Source organism: Buteo buteo, chromosome 15 (assembly GCF_964188355.1).
Source record: "Buteo buteo chromosome 15, bButBut1.hap1.1, whole genome shotgun sequence".
Lineage (NCBI taxonomy): Eukaryota > Metazoa > Chordata > Aves > Accipitriformes > Accipitridae > Buteo > Buteo buteo.
The window spans coordinates 7,530,726-7,549,448 of record NC_134185.1 but is presented as its reverse complement, the minus strand read 5'-3'; the positions used below and the strand labels follow the sequence as shown (position 1 = coordinate 7,549,448).

General features: G+C 36.5%; 1 protein-coding gene across 1 annotated transcript in view; it reads right to left on the bottom strand.

Moving 5' to 3' along the window:
• Nucleotides 1-7,042: 7,042 nt before the first annotated feature.
• Nucleotides 7,043-18,723, bottom strand: part of MEI4 (meiotic double-stranded break formation protein 4) — a 67,359-nt gene continuing 55,678 nt past the window's right edge. The window contains exon 5 of the mRNA XM_075046351.1: nt 7,043-7,294. Within this exon, the coding sequence (XP_074902452.1) occupies nt 7,043-7,294 (252 nt within the window). The remainder of the gene's footprint in view (nt 7,295-18,723) is intronic.

The following is an 18,723-nucleotide window of genomic DNA, read 5'->3' as shown; positions in this document are numbered from 1 at the left end:
TTGGTTTATATAATCATTAGGAGGAAAAAAGTGAAGTTGAGTATGCTGCTCAAGAACATACATTAATATTACACAGAAACCCTTGCAACAATACCTTAGTACAACAAGGAATTTGGAGTCAAGGGGTATCCGCATGGAACAGGCTTCCTTTGTGCTTCTATTAGCTTCTAATATATGAGTAGGCTTTTAAAGGATCAAATAGTACAATCTGTTTTCTGAAAAGCAGAACAAATTGCTGCACCAAAAACCTACAAAAGAATCTATTCTGTTATATTCTAATGGTGGCAGACTAACATTTGAAGTGTTGCATAATTTCTTATAAATTTTCTCTACTCAAAAGAGCCTTTTATACAAAAACAAAAAGAGAAAAACAAGGTCTCCTTTGAAATAAAGGGTTTGGGTTTTTGCCTTAAAAAGTAAGTGATAATTAACAGGAAAAATTACCACCAAAGGGGATTTTAGCAATCTTCATTGCCCGGTTATGAGGGGTTCCTTTAATTTTTTCTTTACAAAACCATATGAAAACCTGCAATTGGCTCTATCTCAAATCAAGGAAGGCAATTAAGAACTGCAGAACAGAAAAAGACCCTTTCTGGCATGTGATAGATGAAAAAGCACAAACCAGGAAAGCTACAAGTATATAGCTGGGCAAAACTTCTCTGGGCTCTAAAGGCAAAGGTACATATATAGACAACTGCTCAGAGAACGAAAACACTGAAGGAAAACATCTAAAACATCATCCTTTGCTTTTTCTGGTTTTGTGTTTAGCATTATGAATAAATATTTAAAAACTTGCCCTTTTTTCACTATTAAACTGAAACAGTTTAAGATGCTAATGTTAATGTAGTCCTATGATTATTACCCGACTGTAGTTCTTAACTACTTCTCTCTCAAGCTGATCACCAAAATCTGTGCAGGGACACTAAGGTACAGAAGAGAGTTTTTTTAAGGGGTTAGAACTGAAGAAGCTGGAGTCAGATTTGTGGCTGTGAGGGACTGAGGTGACAATGCCTTAGCTTAAAACCAATCTAATTTCACCCTTGCCTTTTCCCTCTTTGTGAAAAGGAGGATAAATGACGTTTTTTTACGGTACCAATCTCTCTGCACAGTGTCTCATTTTGTCACCCAGCCATGTGATACTCCCATACTCCTTGTCCCACCTCGCACCCCCAGCAGTGTCAAAGGCTCCTGCTCATCCATACCTCCTTCATCTTCTCCCCAGTCTATTTTTTGGGATGAGCTGCTTCTCCCCTTGCCGCAGAATGCTGAAGACAGCTAAAGAGATTACTACTGTGCAAGAGCTACAAGAGGATCTGCATGTAAATACTGTGTTTTTAATACCCTTCCTCAGAAGTCACTGCTTATTTTACCTCGCAGACATGTTCCCTTGCAGAGTTTTGGAGAATGCCCTGCCCTTCTGTGGTGTAAAATAAGTTATGAGTAGGGCTTTCCACCTCTGAGAAGTAAACGTTGGTTTGGTCCATGTAGTTGTCCCTGCAGGCCAGACACGCTCATGGGTTGTGAAACTAATAAAAAAGTGGAAGCTGTAAGATTTTTTTTGTTTGATGAAACAGTCATTCTGAGTCCTCTGTTCCCATACCAGCAAGAGATCTAAAGACTAAATTCCCTTGTCTCGATCAATAAAATATGAACATACATTAATCACCCCCAAATGTATAGCTTTTTAAAACAGGCTAAGCTAAACTGAATTTCAGATTAAATAATTTTATACAAATCTGATGTTAATTCTGAAATTTCAAAGCTAGATCTTGGAAATGCAAAGATGAACTTAATTACATTACTGATGACTTTCAAAGTGATTTACATCACGGTATTTCACAGATGGCTCTCAACCAAATTGAGGATTTACAAAGCATGAAACTTCTAGTGACAGCAGACACAGATAAGGCTGAGGAACTTGATGCCTTCTTTGCCTCAGTCTTCAACAAGGTCTCCTAGGCCTTTCTGCTTAGTGAAATTGTTCAAAGAGAACTATTAGGAGTAGCTGAAGATCAAGTTCAGGTTTTTCTTTGTGAGATTTCAGCCCACATATGTCCATGGGATCAGGTGGTCTACATTAATGGGTGCTGACAGAATTGGTCAGTGTCCTCGCAAAGCACGGATAGAATGTGTCTGGATAGGTTAAAAAGCAGGTGGGTGAAAAAAAAAAAAATCATATGATGATCAAGCTCACAGTGTAGTGGTTAATGGGTTGTACTTTACCTGGGTGCCTGTCACAAGTGGGGTATCACAGGGAACTACCCTGGGATGAGTCCTGTTTAACATCAGTGACCTGGAAGAAGTCACGGACTGCACCCTTATCAGATTTGTAGATGACACTGAACTGGGAGTCCCAGTTGATATGCTTGAGGATGGAGCTGTCATTAGAGGGACCGATGCTGGCTGGAAGAATGGGCTAGATGGAGACGATGAAATTCAGGGAAGACAAGTGCAACGTGCCCCACCTGGGAAGGAAGAGCCCCTTGCAGTGCCACAGACTGGGAGTGCCTGGCTGGGGAGCAGCTCTGCAGGGAAAAACCCTCGGGGGCTCTGGTGGGCAGCGAGCGGAGCATCAGCCTGCAGCAACGAGGGCCAGCGCCATCCTGGCTGTGTCAGCAGGAGCACAGATCAAGGGAAGGGATTATCCCCCTCTACTCAGCACGTGTTATTCTGCATCTAGGCTGGTACTGCCCATTTTGGGCCCCCCAGTAAAGAGGTGTTGATAAACTGAAGCGTGTTCAGTGGAGGGCCACCAAGAGGACTGGGGTGGAGAATCTGCGCTGTGAGCTGGGCTTGTTCAGCCTAGGAAAGAGATGGTTTCAGGGGGAGCTAACAGCAGCCTCCAGGGCCTATGGGGAAGGTACCAAGGGGACAGATCCAGGCTCTGGGTGGTGGGAAGACTAAAGACACAGAGCATAAAAGGAAATTTTATATCCGACTGTATATAAGGAAAATTTTTTTCACTATAAAGACAGTCAAGCAGAAGAGCAGGTTATCCAGAGAAGTTGTGCAGTCTCTGTACTTGAAGGTTTTCAATCCCTGACTGAGTGTTGAACCAGCAACAGACAACTTGGTTTGACCCCATAGCTAACCCTGCTTTGAGCAGAAGGTTGGACTGCAGACCTTGAGGTCGCCCCTAATCCAAATTCTCCTATGATCATGTGAATGTCAGCTGAATGTTGTGCCACAGCAAACTATAAAGTGTTTCTCTGTATCAGCTAGTAATACATAGATAACTAAAAGAAAAAAAATAAAGATTATTACAGGATTAAAATAAGGTACAACTTCATTTCCACTATTACCAACATATACAACCAATAACTACCTCAAAAAAAAAAAATCAGTAAATCACAAACAGATTATAAAAAGATTCCAAATTAAGTTTACAAAAAAATCCTGAGACAGTTCACTTCAAAATCCCACCCACTGCTGTCATTAGTAGGCTTGTAAAATTCTTTAGTGAATAGAACAGTCAATGGAGCAGCACTAGAATAAAAATTTATTTTCCTTGTCTCATAATTTTTCTACTCTCATAAAAAGAGACACTCTACCATAAAATTCTTTCTAAAACAGATGGAGACAGGTACAAAACACAGTCACCTGGGAAGCTAAGAATGTGGCAGAGTAACAAACTACAAAATCATAAACTGCTATTAGGCTACTAATTAATAAGCACTGCTAATTCAACCATATAAACATATAATTCAACCATATGTGTGTGTGCATATATATATATACACATACATAAAAGCCTGAACAATTTGCATTTGCAGAACATTAGTATTTTGCCAAATTCTAAAGTACATGTATTTACAAAAATGAAATCAGCAAGACAAAAGAAGTATCCTTGAACTGTTAATTCTAAAACTGTAAGGGTAACTCAGGTGAAACACTCCAGGGAGCGATGACAGGTCAGACCAAGTTCTTTTTTTAGTGTTTCCTATTCTTTAGATCTACAACATGTTATACTCAGCACGTGGGACTTTGAGATTGTTCTTTTGAGACATCTAATAATCTCCACTCAGCAAAGACCATAGCTACTTTCTCTGGATTTGGGATTCCTCTCTGGAGGCCAGATATGTAAAAGTTGGATGTTGACATACCTATTTAGTGAGTACTTTACAACTTAGTTATAAGTCCAAGCTGCAGGAAGGTTTCTTCCAATCAGGTCGCAAATCCTCACATGTAACAGCTAACTCCAGGGACTGACTCAGTCATCTTGTTTTGTTTCAAAACTAAAGACAGCGATGCTTACTCAAGTTACATCTAACAGTTGCTGGACAAGAGCAGAAATTGTCTGAAGAGCATAGACTTAAACCTAGGATTTCCTACTCCTAAAAACAGATAAGATATCACACGGGTGGGATTTATTTCTCACATTAAGACACCTAAATGCATGTTCATGTCAGTGAACTACACATGTAAGCTCATGCTATCATCACTGTTTGATTCAGCTGCCTAAGCAGACACATTTAGTGACAGTGCCACTCAAGATGCTCCAGGGTATCAGAGGCACCTACCTGAAGAGAGAAAATGTGACACAGGACTTACAGAAGATCTGCAGTCCTGTGGCGCAGCAGCTGGAGACCCAGCCCAAAATATTAGGGTATTTTAAGAGTTTCATAGCTTAGACATGCCAACCACATGGAGACATCTAAATGCACGTCTACATTTGTGCATCTTCATCTTGAGGCAAGTCCCATCTTGGTGAAAAATCTCTTCAAGAAACATGACACAGCAATCTGTCTAATAACTATTCTGGTTGCAGAGGTTATTGCTTCCACCAAAGCTGAGATATGCTTATTAATGTGGTTTAACTCCACTATTTAATTTTGCACTGAAGCAGATAAGGAGAGCCCAGGTGACCAGTTAATAGCACTTTTGCAGAGAGGCTAGTGTGTGTCTAAAACGCTGCAGTGGCATTACAAGGGGAACTCTGCCCCAACACTTTCAAAGCTGCATAACAAATTGTTTCAAATCCTTGTCAAAGTGTAAGTGCCAGGTAGTTATTCCATCTCTGGACACAACCCCCCCCTCTCTATATACGTTGTGAAAAAGATTTCAAAAATCATCTCTCAAGTCAGCAGTTACTTTAAAACTCATCAAGGATGCATGTATTTCCCAAAATATCCATTGCTCTTCCAGTGGCCTAGAGAGTTTTCTGGTGAAAAAATGCTACAATCTGCAAAGAAAAAAATATGTGTCCCTTTGTGCCCAAGTTGCTTTACTAATAACAAAAATATTTTTTGCCAATAGATCAGCAAATATGCAGTGGTGTGCAATCTAGTGTTGAAATTGTTCTTTAGAACAGGAGTCTTGAAACAATATACATTTTGCTATTATACACATTCCATTATCATCCTGTGTTTTGTGTTGTCTTTACAAAATACTTTTGAATGAAGCTTTTTTATAAAATGAAAATTATTATATCAATTAGATACCAGTTCCTTTTGCTTATTCCTTTCCTTGCTCTTTTCATAATAATGCTTTCAGCGCTCTGGAGGGAGGTAGAAGAACTGATCTTCTACCTTAATGAAACAAACAAACAAAGTCAAGCACGAACAAAAAGGGCACAGTAGTTCCTGAGTGGCTACCAAACATACATACTTATTTAACTTAATTTGGTTTAATTTGGCTAAACTTATCTGATCTATTTCCTAATGTGACTATTCAGGAACACTTGTTTTGCACATCAAACATTTCTGTTGAATGTTAGCTTGCTAAAAGAAAGCGTTAAACAAATGTTACCATATGACATACCAAATACGAAGTTTAAGAAACAGAACAGTGGCCAGCGTCTAAACAAGTATAAGAATCTCTCTTTGGGGAGCCAATTCAACATCAGAGTAACCTGTTTTGTAAATATGTATATATTTTACATATACAGAAAACAAAGTTTTATTACCTGAAATAAATGCATTCAAATTAACAAGATAAATTATTTACAGTATTAAAAAAGTGGTGTTTCAGAGAATTTTTCTGACAAAAATTGATCTGACAAAACAAGTGCAAGGGGAAGGATAAGGACTAATGCTAAAAATATTTTATATTTACGGTCAATATGCACTACTAGGAGACATAACAAAACTAAAACATTGTTTATCTATTAGAAGTAAATGTTATTCATCATAGAACTAAATGTCATTAGTTCCCCTCTAAATTTATCAAAGACTCTGGATCAGTTAAGGTATTGTTGAACTCATACTTTAAAGGCCTTTTATGTTTAAGATGATTTCTGTTAAAATATGTTACTTTAATTTTTACTAAGAATATAATTCCATCATAAAAATAAAATTTTTAAAATCAGATAATACATAAATATACAAAGGGGATTTTCTCAATATTCATTAATTTTGAACAGAAAGGTTTAAAGTAATCATTAAAGGAGTTAATTTATTCAGCCTAAATCTTTGAAATCATTAGTCAACTCAGAGTGAATTAGGCCTACCGTGCCTACACTTGTGCATACACAAGTAAAGACAAGAAGTATACAATGAATGTAAGAAAGTTGTAAAACTGAGTGCCAGATTTTATTTTGCTCAGGTGATGACTCTCTTGATTAAATCAGAAACAAAGTCTGTCCTATAAGAATTTGTAGTGATAAGTTACCAAGTTTAAAAAGAAACATTTTTATTGCTGCCAACCAGCCATTGTCTCTAAAGTACACAGAAGCTATACAACTCTTAAAAGACAGGCACTAGTTTCCTAACTTGAAACCTCTACACACACTTTATGCCTAGACTTTAAAATTCAGAGTGCTTATTTTAAACATCACCTGAAACAACTTACTTTGTTGTGTACACAAACACCAACATATTGTTTTCCATTATGAGAAACAGCATTTATTCAAAACCAGCACCTGGATTATAACATTTTTTTCTATATTTAAAATTGGAAATAAACTGCATTATCTCTGAAACTGCTGTATAGCATAGTAGTTTAAAGTAAATGTTTTCCAATAATGACAATTTTCCTGTCTGGCTCAAAAATTTTCCAATGCAATCCCACAACAAATGCACTGTTAAAAAGTAGGCTACTTGTTTTAATCAATTTGTATTTGAGCTGAGTTCAAAAGAACACTCACTCTCCATAAATATAAAGAAAACAAAGGGAATTCATCTGAGAGATGAAGAATAATTCGATCAAGGTTCTTCAGAAATTCGATTTTTTCTTCTCCATCATAGTCTGAGCTTGAAATGTTACTTTCTTCTGTCTCATTTTGAAGAAGTTGTTCCAGAATCATGCACAAAGGAAAAATATTCTCATACTGGGTAATGTCATACATGGCCTGCGTCTGGGAATAAAGAAAAATCGATATATAAGCACAGTCTGAAAATGCTTCTGCAGCCCACCATCTCAGACGACAGTTTAAGGAATAATGTAAAAATTTGCAGTAGTATTTATATGATCAGAACAGCTACACACTCAGTAGGATTACTTCCAAGAAATGTCTTCCTTTTTGTGATAACAGCCAAATAATTAACTCTCCATCATGCTACCAAATGAAAAGTCAACACAACATCCTGTTCATGAGTCAAAGAGGGTTTTCTCTACCTAATTATCCAGAGGCTGTGACATACAATAATGATCTACAGATAAACAACAACAGCAGCTTTGTTTGTTTTAGGCATATAATGATATTGGGGGGATTTCTTTTTTCTGAGAAATAAAATAACAAATAAAAAAAGATTTTTTTTTTACTCTCAAATATAGACAATCATCTATTCAAGTGACACCTCTAGAAAGCAAACAAAAAGTCCAAATTCTCAATATCAGTAGAAAATACACAAGCCAGTACTACATATCTGAGTCAGTTACAAAGTGGAAGAGTCAGTTTGTCAAATGAGCTCACTGGCCAAACTACTAATTCATTAAAAGCCTTATAGCTTTATCTAATATAAATTTACCTGCCCTGTATTTGGAAACTGCAATTTCAAACTGAAGCTTTCAGAATCTCTGCTGTACAGAGGGAACAACTGGTAAGATAAAAACTTAAACCTTGGGGACTTGTCTCCCTGCAATGAAATTCTGTGTCCTCCTTAACAGCAAAATCTACCAATGACCTGATGGATGATCAGAACTGAAAAGTAAAAACATAGCTGCTCACTTTGTCTTTCTGAGCTAGTAGTTCTTAAACCTAAAATCTGTGTTTGAAGCTCTCTAGGGTAATGTCTTTCAGGTAACCTCCCACCTCAGGGACAAGACTAACACACCATAGCGAACCTACTGCAAAGCCTCAATGTAGCAAAGTAATTTTGCTGAGTTTTCCAAACATCTTGAACTTTAGGTTAATTACTGAAAAATATTATCCCTAGCCTTGCATGCTCCCGTTCTGTCTCCCTGGAACCGGGTACGAAAAATCTCCAGTTCAAAAGCTGCTGCCAAGAATTCGATATTGACATTCTTATCACTACATACAGCAAAAAATATAAAAGGACAATATTAACTATTTGCATACATTTAAAGTCCAATTAAATCAAATTCAGTAACTAGGGAAAACCTCCTTCTAAAGCAGAGTTACAAGACAGTCTGTTTCTTCAAATACCAAGCATCTGCCTCTAGGACAACCATGCCTAAATAGTGATTGTTTTGACTATTAAATGATTTCCTGAATTTCTAGGGAATACATGATTCTAAAGGCCTACAAATTCTGCTCCTAAGACTTTCAGTGTAGGAGTCATCTGACCCAACACAGGCATCAACAGGCTGAGATAGTTATCCTTGGTTCCTGCTTTAGCCAACAGATGGAAGCAGGGGATGGGACTCAGTTGCTTGAATGCAGGTATCTGTTGCTATTTTGGATGTCCATGGGTATCCAAGGCATGTGGATGAGTAGAGCTTTACAGAAGAGTCAGCAGCTGTAAGCCAGGAGTACAACCTTAGGGCATCGCATCTAGTGTGGTATTAGATGTCCAAGTTTTGGCAACTGACTCTTTCAGGATGTAATTCATCCCACTCTAAACTAGATCCTCAGATGTACCATGTCCTGAAACTCTTTACAGTGATAAAGTATGATTGTGCCCAGCAAAATGACTATGTAGAAACATAAATTGAAGTTCTATGCTTTCAGTTCCTGTAATTTGGATATTAGAAGTACAACATTACAAGCAAAAACCTTCATTTGATTCTTATGTGTTGGCCTTGTAAATTCACTCAGATCTTCCTTTTGCATGAGGAATCAATAGAAAATGTTTTAGAAAGGCAAATTATGTCACTTCACTTATCCCTGTAACCTCAAGCTCTTCCAAGCAGTTAAGCAATTGTGTTACTTTCAGTGGGTCTTGAAAAGTGCAACTAATTGCAACTTAGTAAACTATCTAATTGATTATGGATAATAGAAACCACAACCTAACTAATTCTCTTTCCTCTGCAAATACTACTGCACTAAAGGAAAATTATTTTAGCCACACAGAACTGACTTTGAACAGAAAGGGTAAGTCTGATGGCAAGGAGGAAGTATTTTTTTGAGGTTATTGCTTTTCAGGGGACAAATGCACTTTGAAATATTGTTTCACAAAAACGGGGGGGGGGGGGGGGGGGGAATCAGTCTAGAACATTTTCTGGCTCAAGGCTTATTAACCTTTCCAACCCATTTAACAACCTGAATAAAATGCGTCTCCATTTCTTTTGTTAGATGTCTCTTGTAGCACTAATTGATGCAATTACTACCAATGCAAATTTATGCCACTGAATTTGTAAAGGAATACCTTTACTGTTACCTAATGGTGCAGACAGATAACAGACCTATGTGTGTAAGCGGGTAGCGGCATATGTATGTGTACACACACATACACACAGCTGGCCCATCCAGAAAGTTCAGAAGGTATGTCTGTAACGCAAACCTCACTTATAGACTACAATTCCAATACATTAATACCAACTTTAACTACATTTAACACTTAAATCTGTTTTTCAGAAAGAATTTTAAGATAATCACTCTTTTTACAGATCAGACGGGTGTGCAATATGGGGTTTGGATACTAATTTTTTTTTCTGAGATCAGTCCTTGCCAATTTTTCCTCACCAGGTACTTGGAAATGTGTTTCTTAGCAGTAAGATGCATTTAGTACACACCTCAGTTTTGAATTTAACTTTTGGAATTATTTTCTTATTACAATTTCTCAATCCAAAAAAACTTTTCAAAGTTAAATAATAAGATTGAGCTTTACATCAGATGGAAACAAGGGGTACAAGGATCTGCTGGCTGGATTTGATGACCTGCTAATCAGCATTCATATATTTACATCACCAAGTTCAGAATGCAGGAATTGTCAAAGGTTTTGGCTGAAATTAATTCTCCAAGCTTCTCCTGCATGACACGGTGATCACCTGGAATAGCACACATATTTGCTACAAAATCTGAAAGCAGGGAAGAAGTTCTCTAACCTGTCTTCTTTACAAATGCTATCACAGAAACCAGGACTAATACATTAAAGGAAACTGCTCAAAAATGTATGCAGCAATGACAATCAGGATGCTAAAAAGCCATCTGTGCTCCAGGTCCCTGGGCTTTTATTATCCTTCCTCTTTGCAAAGCAACATATCAGATGGCCCTCGATCAAATTCCAAGCCACTGCTCTTTTACTGGACAGATTTAGAGTTGGGGTCTTTGCAAAATTTTGGACAAAAAGTAGGGATCTGAAAGCACAGAATTAATTGAAGTAAGCTTCACAGAACAGTAGATGTAATTTCTGAAGGTTATTCAACCAGATTCAGAAAATATCCCAAGTGATATTCTACGTGCAATTTTTGCACTTAGAATGTGGTTCATGCACATTTATGTCATCTATTCAAATACTCTCAATAAGAGCAATATAAACAAGAACAGGAGAATAAATATTAGCTTTGAAGACATGCTCTACAATTTTTAAGCCATTTACCAGTTGCAACTCATATTTCTAGTGATGCAGTCTGTTGAGGCTGGAATTTTCACATGCAAAAAACTGAATGTTACCTTCTGAGTATAGGCAAATAACTTTTATTCCTTTTATGTTGCAAAGGACCTACTGAATGGAGACAATACTCTGCCAGTGCAAATACAAGTTAGATGAAAAGAAAGAGATTATGTTCATGGCAACTAGCATTTGCTTCCATGCAACTCAGATACTTATGTAGGCTATGGACAAAGCCTCAGCAACACCTGTATGCTTTCTCGAATAAGCCAGAAACAGCTCTAACTCAGGAAAACTTATTTTTAGTTTAGAATGTAATGTTGAAATGCTGTAATTTCTGACAAAATTAAAACAATTAGAATTAATCTAGAAGCACCATTATGTTTGATTAATGAAAAAAAGCTTTACTCCTTTTCTATCCCTATAATTTAGTTAACACCTGTTCAGGCTTTTTTAGTCCTATGAAGATACTGAGTTTAAATGTATATTGCAACCAATGATTATACACAACATAATGCCATATAAAATACTGACATACTGATACAAATTTGAATCAAAGTGGAAAGACGCAGTTTATACACCTCTGCTGTTTAGAAAGTGATAAAATTGACAATTCTAGAAGATGGCTATTTTAGCAGAGAAGTGTTCCACCCAAATCTCCTCAATCCATCATGATCTAACAGTTTTGCTTCTTGTAAATTTTTTCTTGCAACTTTTGCCACTTCCATTTCTTGGCAAACTTTTATTATTCAGCAGGGATATAACTTTTATGCTAGCAAGATGTCTTCTATATCCCAAGAAATTCTATTTCGAATTTCACGGAAATATCAAGTGTTAAAAGTTGGTATTTCTCTCCTTTTACATGCATATTTTTCAGACAAGCATAAAGGGAAGACTGAAATAAACAGGAACTTCTAAAGGGAAGTATTATGGCTAATACTGCCTTTCAACAGACGCAGAGGCAGTAGGAACTGCAGCACCACCAGCTCCTGGGCTGTGATCACTCAGGTAGTTAAGGAGGACGGAGGATAGAGCAGAACCAAATCTGCCCATCTAGCCATTTCCAGCAAAAATCCCCCATGGCCTGTCCCCTCCTCAGGGAAGCAAATGGAGCCAAAGTTCCTAGAAATTCTTTAGAGCAAGTGGGAGCAGGCAAAGAGCATAGATCTTCCTTGAAATAGTCTATTACCAACCAACACATCTCAACAAATAGTTCCACTACCCCTTGCTTCCTTGCAGAAGGCTGCTGGTGCAGGCAGGTACACATGCAGACTGAATTCTTGGCAAGAAAAGTAAAATTCATGGGTTAGGAGGCCACAGAGAGCGCGTAAGCTGATGTCCCATGTAACACAGAACATGGGACTTACCCAAACTACTTCAAACTGTTTGAAGTGGAGCATGCCTGTTAGAAAATGTCTAAGCTTGATTTACACATTTCTAGACATACACAACACTGGGTATGCTGTTTAATGGTCAATTATCCCAACTCTTTTTAAAAATTATTTATTTATTTTATTTGCTGCCTTGACTTTCTGGAAGTAGGAGGGGTTGCTCCATCTAGAACTATAAGGAAGGCGGATCTGGGACTAAACAACAAGGCAGTGACAAACTAAACAATAGCCATTGATGTCCACAGAAATGAAAAAAATATTTCTGTGCTCACTATGCCTGCATATAGGAGGGATGCTTCTCTGAAATTGTTTTCTGTATTTTAACACTACAGTTGTCCTAACAAGTATATAATTATAAAAACAAGTCCCTAAAGGGAGAGAGATTTAACAGCATCGCTTTTTAGGAAAAAAGTTTCTAAATTATCATAATGAAAAATAAGAAAGAAGTTACGGACTGGAAACTCGATCAACAAGTGATCAGCATTTAGTAAATTTGTGTTTGCTAAGGCAATGCTGACAAAACTAAAGTATTCAGTAAAATCAACACTGTTTTACTCTACCCATCCAGGCTGAGTCAGAGGTTAATGGAAATATATTTCAAGAATGAATGAATTCTTTCCTCATGTGGCAATACAGTCTCATTTTATGAACAAAGAAGACTCTCACAGGGAATTCTGGTTTTGGCCCTTTGTTTGTCCTTTGAGAAATCCCTGTCCAGGCTACTCATCGCTGTGTTTAAGTTCTAAACAGAAGACAAACATTTTTCAGAGTGTGGCATGTATGTTTGGGTAATAGGTATTTTACTTCAAAACAACACAGGAAGTCCTTTAACTGGATGTTCCACAAGCATGTAAGTAACCTCTATGTGGATCATTAAAATTTACAAACCCAACAATATCCATGGTATAAGAAAGCATACAGTAGGATAAAAGAGGTTATCTCTAATTGCTGTTTAGTGTTTAAATAACATGCTGATAAGCATCTCTACAACATTTAAGACAGGTACGCATGAAAGACTTTACTAGAAATCTTTTTGTTCTGATTTTAATACTACTGTATTTGAATAAAAGGTAATTACATTACAAATTGCCATGACTTGGGATTCAGTTTTTAGCTGATTAGCATTTCTCTTTAATTGCTTTTTGTTTTGTGATTTGAAATGCATATTTCCCTAACATCCCTCCCAGTAATCATAATCCTTATTAACCACGTCAATATTCACCTGCCAAGAAAGTTCAAACTGATTTACACCCTCTTTCAGTATCTAAAGCAAAATTCACATCACCTACAATTCCTTATTTAAATTTATATCAACTCCCCCCTGCCCCAAACTTTCAAAGTATTTTGATCTTTTATTCAATGGGATCTGAAATTCTAGTTGTGGCGTCTTTATTCATGCTATCACTTTCTTCTCAAGTGGCTCCCTAAGATTCAACAATTCTGCTTACAGATCAAGACCAAACATGCCTCCAGAAAGGGTCAAGGAATTACTAACATTTCTGAAAGTTAAATTCCAGAGGAGGGACCATCAGCTAAACTCTTGGAACAAATGAATCTACAGCATGTGCAGTGACAACAGTCCTGAGCAACATATTGTGAACAACACTTTCGATGTCCCAGCCAGCTGCATGCTAGAGAGTTTTCAGAAGCAACAGTAAGAATCTTGCCAAAATGATGTCTGCCCAGACACAATAATTTGGCATACCCTGGAAAATAGTTTTGATAGCAAAGAGAACAAGCACTTCAAATTCTATCACCCAAGTGGAAGATGCTTATCCCCAAGACATCTATGCATCATGCCTCTTCCACGTATCATTTAGCAGGGTCATCTGTTACTAGCCCTTAATATGACACACTGAATTACAAGAAACTCCCAAGCCATCTTAAGCAGTATTATTCTTATCTAGTAATATGATTTCCACAACATATTGTAAGAAATGATATATACCAGCAGTAGAGCATTCAAGCTTCCATTTTGGAGTAAGAATCATAACAATTGCTTTGCAAATAACATAACGAAGACCCAGAAAGCTTTAAAAAGTAAATTCTAATCCCCATTATCCTGTTAAAGAAAGCTAAAATAGGAGCCACTAAGAAATCTCATTTAGAGAGAACAACCAAAAAGATTAATGTATGAACCTTCTCGGGATACTGGGAATTTATAAACCTATTTTACTCCAATCTACAAGGCATAAACTTGAATTGTCACTTCTGTCATATATGTTAGTTTTGAAATCTATTCTAGAATGAAAAAAATAAAAATCAATTCTTCACATCTGAAGCATGAAATATGTTGGGTTCTTATTAGTTTTTTTCAGAAAAGAATCTGAAATAAAGATTGTGAAAGTTTCTATCATAGTATGGGTCCTAGCACATAAGCATCCAGGTTTTATAACTAGAAGGTCAAGTATCATATCAAAGTTATTCTAACATATCAGAAAAACAAGCTAAAAAAGCAGGAAGAATATAAGCTGTCAACCCATCCGTTTCCCCATTTAGTAGCTACTGTCCGTAAGAAAAGCAAGGAATAGGACAGAAACAGCTTTCATATTCTTTCTTCCAGTGTTCTTAAAAGTGGTAAGGAAGCTCCTCCTGACCAGAAACCGTACGGTGCTTTGGTTGCAGCTGATGTTTGAACGGGCCTTCCCAGACAGAACTGTGTTCTGTTCACAGGCAGATTTGTCTGTCCTTCAAGATTTCCACTCAATTCCCTGGGTCAGCCTTACACCTATCAAGCTTCTGGTTTTGGCAAACAGGTGAGAGGTAACACATCCATAACATCACTTCATTGTCTGATGTGCCTTTCTTTCATTTACCACAAGCAAGTGTAGGAGTACCATATGCAATAACCGTATCATCAAAGTAATAGATGCTGTTTGTTGACATAAGAAATTACATTCTCATCCTACAGGAAATGTCATAAAGTATACAGCAATGCTAGTAATCTAAGCAAGGCCTGAAAGTAAACATCATACATATAACATTTTTATAGGTAAAGAATGACACTAAGGTAATAAAATTAAGTTTTGAATAACAACAACAATAAAAAGTCCTCTATTAATTAAAATCACATCAGAAAACAATGGATTGCTGAAAAATACAGCTATATTAATTTCAGATTTATAGACCGAAGTTTACATATCTTTAGAAAACGCACAGAGGTACTGAAAATAAACAGCAATCACTTTGCTTTAGTGGCTCGCTCTAACAAACACAATCCTGACAGTAATGCAAGATACATGCTTATCAGTACTTAATCATAACTCATTCATTTTTGAAAAGAAGCTTTTGAACACGCTTTTCATCTCATAAGGCTGTTTTTGTTTTTCCGAAGTAGAATTTAAAAAAGCAATTACAATATGGTACTTACCTAACCCACTTCAGAGCTTAATACAGTTTCAAGATTACAAAAATCAGTCCCTAATCCTTACCACCATTAAGACAGCACATGACCTTTTGTGTAAAACAACAAATAGCATCGTACTAGCAGAATTAAGGTAACCGATATTCAGAACATTCTCAGAGATGATCCTGTTCTTTCTGCAGGTGCCAGAATACTCGCCAATTACTAAATGAGCACACAGTAGGTGAAATGCAATGCTAATGTCAGGTTTACTGTGCAATCAGAATGCAATGTTAGATATAGCATGATATTTATTAAAAATTTGTCCTGAAAAGATTAGAAAAACTCCAACATTTCATATGATGACTAGCCTTTCAAAACGATAGGTAAGCTTCAGTTTGAGACAGATATATTTTTTTTTTAAATTAAATGGTCTGGAACAAGAAATAAAGCATCTTCCTAACTGTGGACCAGATGTCATAATTCAAAATACCTGCTACTTCATTTTATGGACAAGGCTATTTACAGTCACCTAATTCTATTTAATAATTACCAGTAGGGAATACATACAAGAAAGTAGCAATGCTTATTTGAGTGCCTTTAGTAACACAATAGCATTCCCCTTTTCTCTTTGCTATGTTAAACAGATATAATGCTGTAAATTTAATGCAATTTAACATAGTTGGTTAATTTATCAGGCAGGATTAAAACCACTGTGAAAGATATTAAAAGATCATATTAACAAATCATACTAAATACACAGGCCACCTAGCTCTTCAAAATGATTTCAGATGACTGCAGGAAATACATTAACAAAAATATGACAGAAAATCATCACAGATTGAATCATTAAAAGAGGAGAGAAGAAACAAAATCAAATCCTATCAAAATTAAGGTTCACAGATGTTATGCTATAAGCGACTTCTAGCAAATTTCTACTTATTAGACTCTAACAATAGGGAGAGTCAGATAGTCAACAGAACATTCCTCCTGAACCAATGCTCTTTCTCACCACATTTGTACCAAAAAAAAAGCTTAACAGATCAGGTGGGTAATGCTCAAAATATTTTTATGGAAGTAATCTGCATACATTGTTCCTAAAAGCAACCATCATTTGAAGGTGGGAGACTACTGTGACAAGGGAACAGTTATTCCACTCATATCTGGTCTTCCCATGGTTGCCACCTGGTGCCCCATTTTCCAGGGGCTGCCCCATTACAGCTTTGGAAACATACAGAAATGCTAAGTGAGGGTTTTCAAGGAGCAGTTTCAATTTTTGAATTCTTTAGGACATTTGGGACTACTTGTATAAACTGCAGCATGTTCTAATGGCATTTTCCGAGAACAAGATAAAGGTTAGAAGCACAGTACTTCCTGAATCTACTCTTCTTACTCACCCTTTAGGATTCATTAGATGTAGATCCACAGCAAAGTACAAAGTATTGGCTGAAAATTACTGCCTTAGAGAGAAACACATCTGAAGTGATATCAATAGTCCAAAGACAAAAGGTAAAGCAGAGGAAAAAAAAAAAGATTACAGAGAACTAGCTCATATGACAAGAATTTTCATGGAATATCCACACAGAGGAAGCAGCTAGAAAGTTCTCACACAGGATCTGAAGATCAGGAAAGAAAATATACTAGATATTACCTTTGAACAAAGGTGTGTCTTTTCTCAGATGCAAGTTTTTTTAACCTTCAAATTTCAATGCCATCTTGTTCTTCCATAATGATAAAGGGCAAAGAACGACTCAGTTTTTCTTCTTTACATCATATACTGGTTTCTATACTGCTGTTGTAATCCTCATTTGTTTCCTCTTTAAATCACAATCTTTCTTTCTCTCAGAATAGATGACTGCAAGTCTCTAAATCTGTTGGTTTTATCCAAACCCTTTCTATTCCATTACATATTTTCTAAGAGGACATTATCACATGACCAGGTCTGCTACAACTCATCATCTGTATCTTTACCAGTTTATCTCAAATCCGAATAATATTTTAGAACAGTTGCTCTGCATGGAAATAATAGCTAAGAACCTATTTTCTGTAGTTGATAAATGACATGAAATTAAATTTAAAGAACTCACTCTTAAGGGTTAAACAAAATAATCATTCATTACAGTTATGAGTAAAAATAACACTAACTGCAATCATCAGAATTTAGACCCACAATAGCTAGCACCACCTTGCTACACTAACTGATGAAAGAATAATGACAAAATACTCAGAGTGGTTTTTAATTTGCTGCTCTTGCATGCAGTATGATTTATCTTACAATTTAAAACTGTGCTTAATTGCATATTAAGAGATGGCAATATGTGCAACAAGATTTTATTAATACCACTGCATGTCATATTTCATATTGAAAACAATCTACACTGGCTCACCTATAAAACGAACTCATAACAAAGGCCTACTTCATGCAAAGTAGCACATTAACATTCCACACAGACTGTAATTGCCATTCTACTGGTTATTATAATATTCATGTTTGTAAGCAGTTTTGAATAGCAGTCAATTACTTGTTCGTTTGCAATGCTCCCCTTGCATTTATATTATGAGCCTTTGAGAAGGCAGTCACTGACTGGTGGGAATAATTTTGCAAGAATATAGGTACATTTTTTTAGGTTTATTTTGACTTTGTGCAAGTCTGAAAGTATTTCTTTGTCCTTGTTTTTGAAAAAGTTAACTAATTCAAGTAGCTGCAGTATTCACTACAGACAACTGGGCTCTGAATTGCTTTAGGAAGATGCAGCACGACAGTAACACCATTAGAACATACTGACACAGCTGCTTAAAAGACTAATGCAAATTTGATAGTCTATTTTCAGAAGCAACTCTGGATGTTAACCGTGTGTGTAAGTAAATAAAAGGAAAGAGGAGTAAATGCAATAGAAATATGAATGACCCGTAAGAAGATTAGCATAATGGTAATACTTAAAGGTAGTTTTGATGTGAAACCATGAGTTTAGCTTTAAAGTTTAGCTTTAAACATAGCCAAACAAAACTGAGAAGTTCTGAAACTAGGAAAATCAACAGCCTTAGAGCAAATCGTGCAGTGAAATGACAAGGAACAACTGTTAAAAGTGCAAAGTTG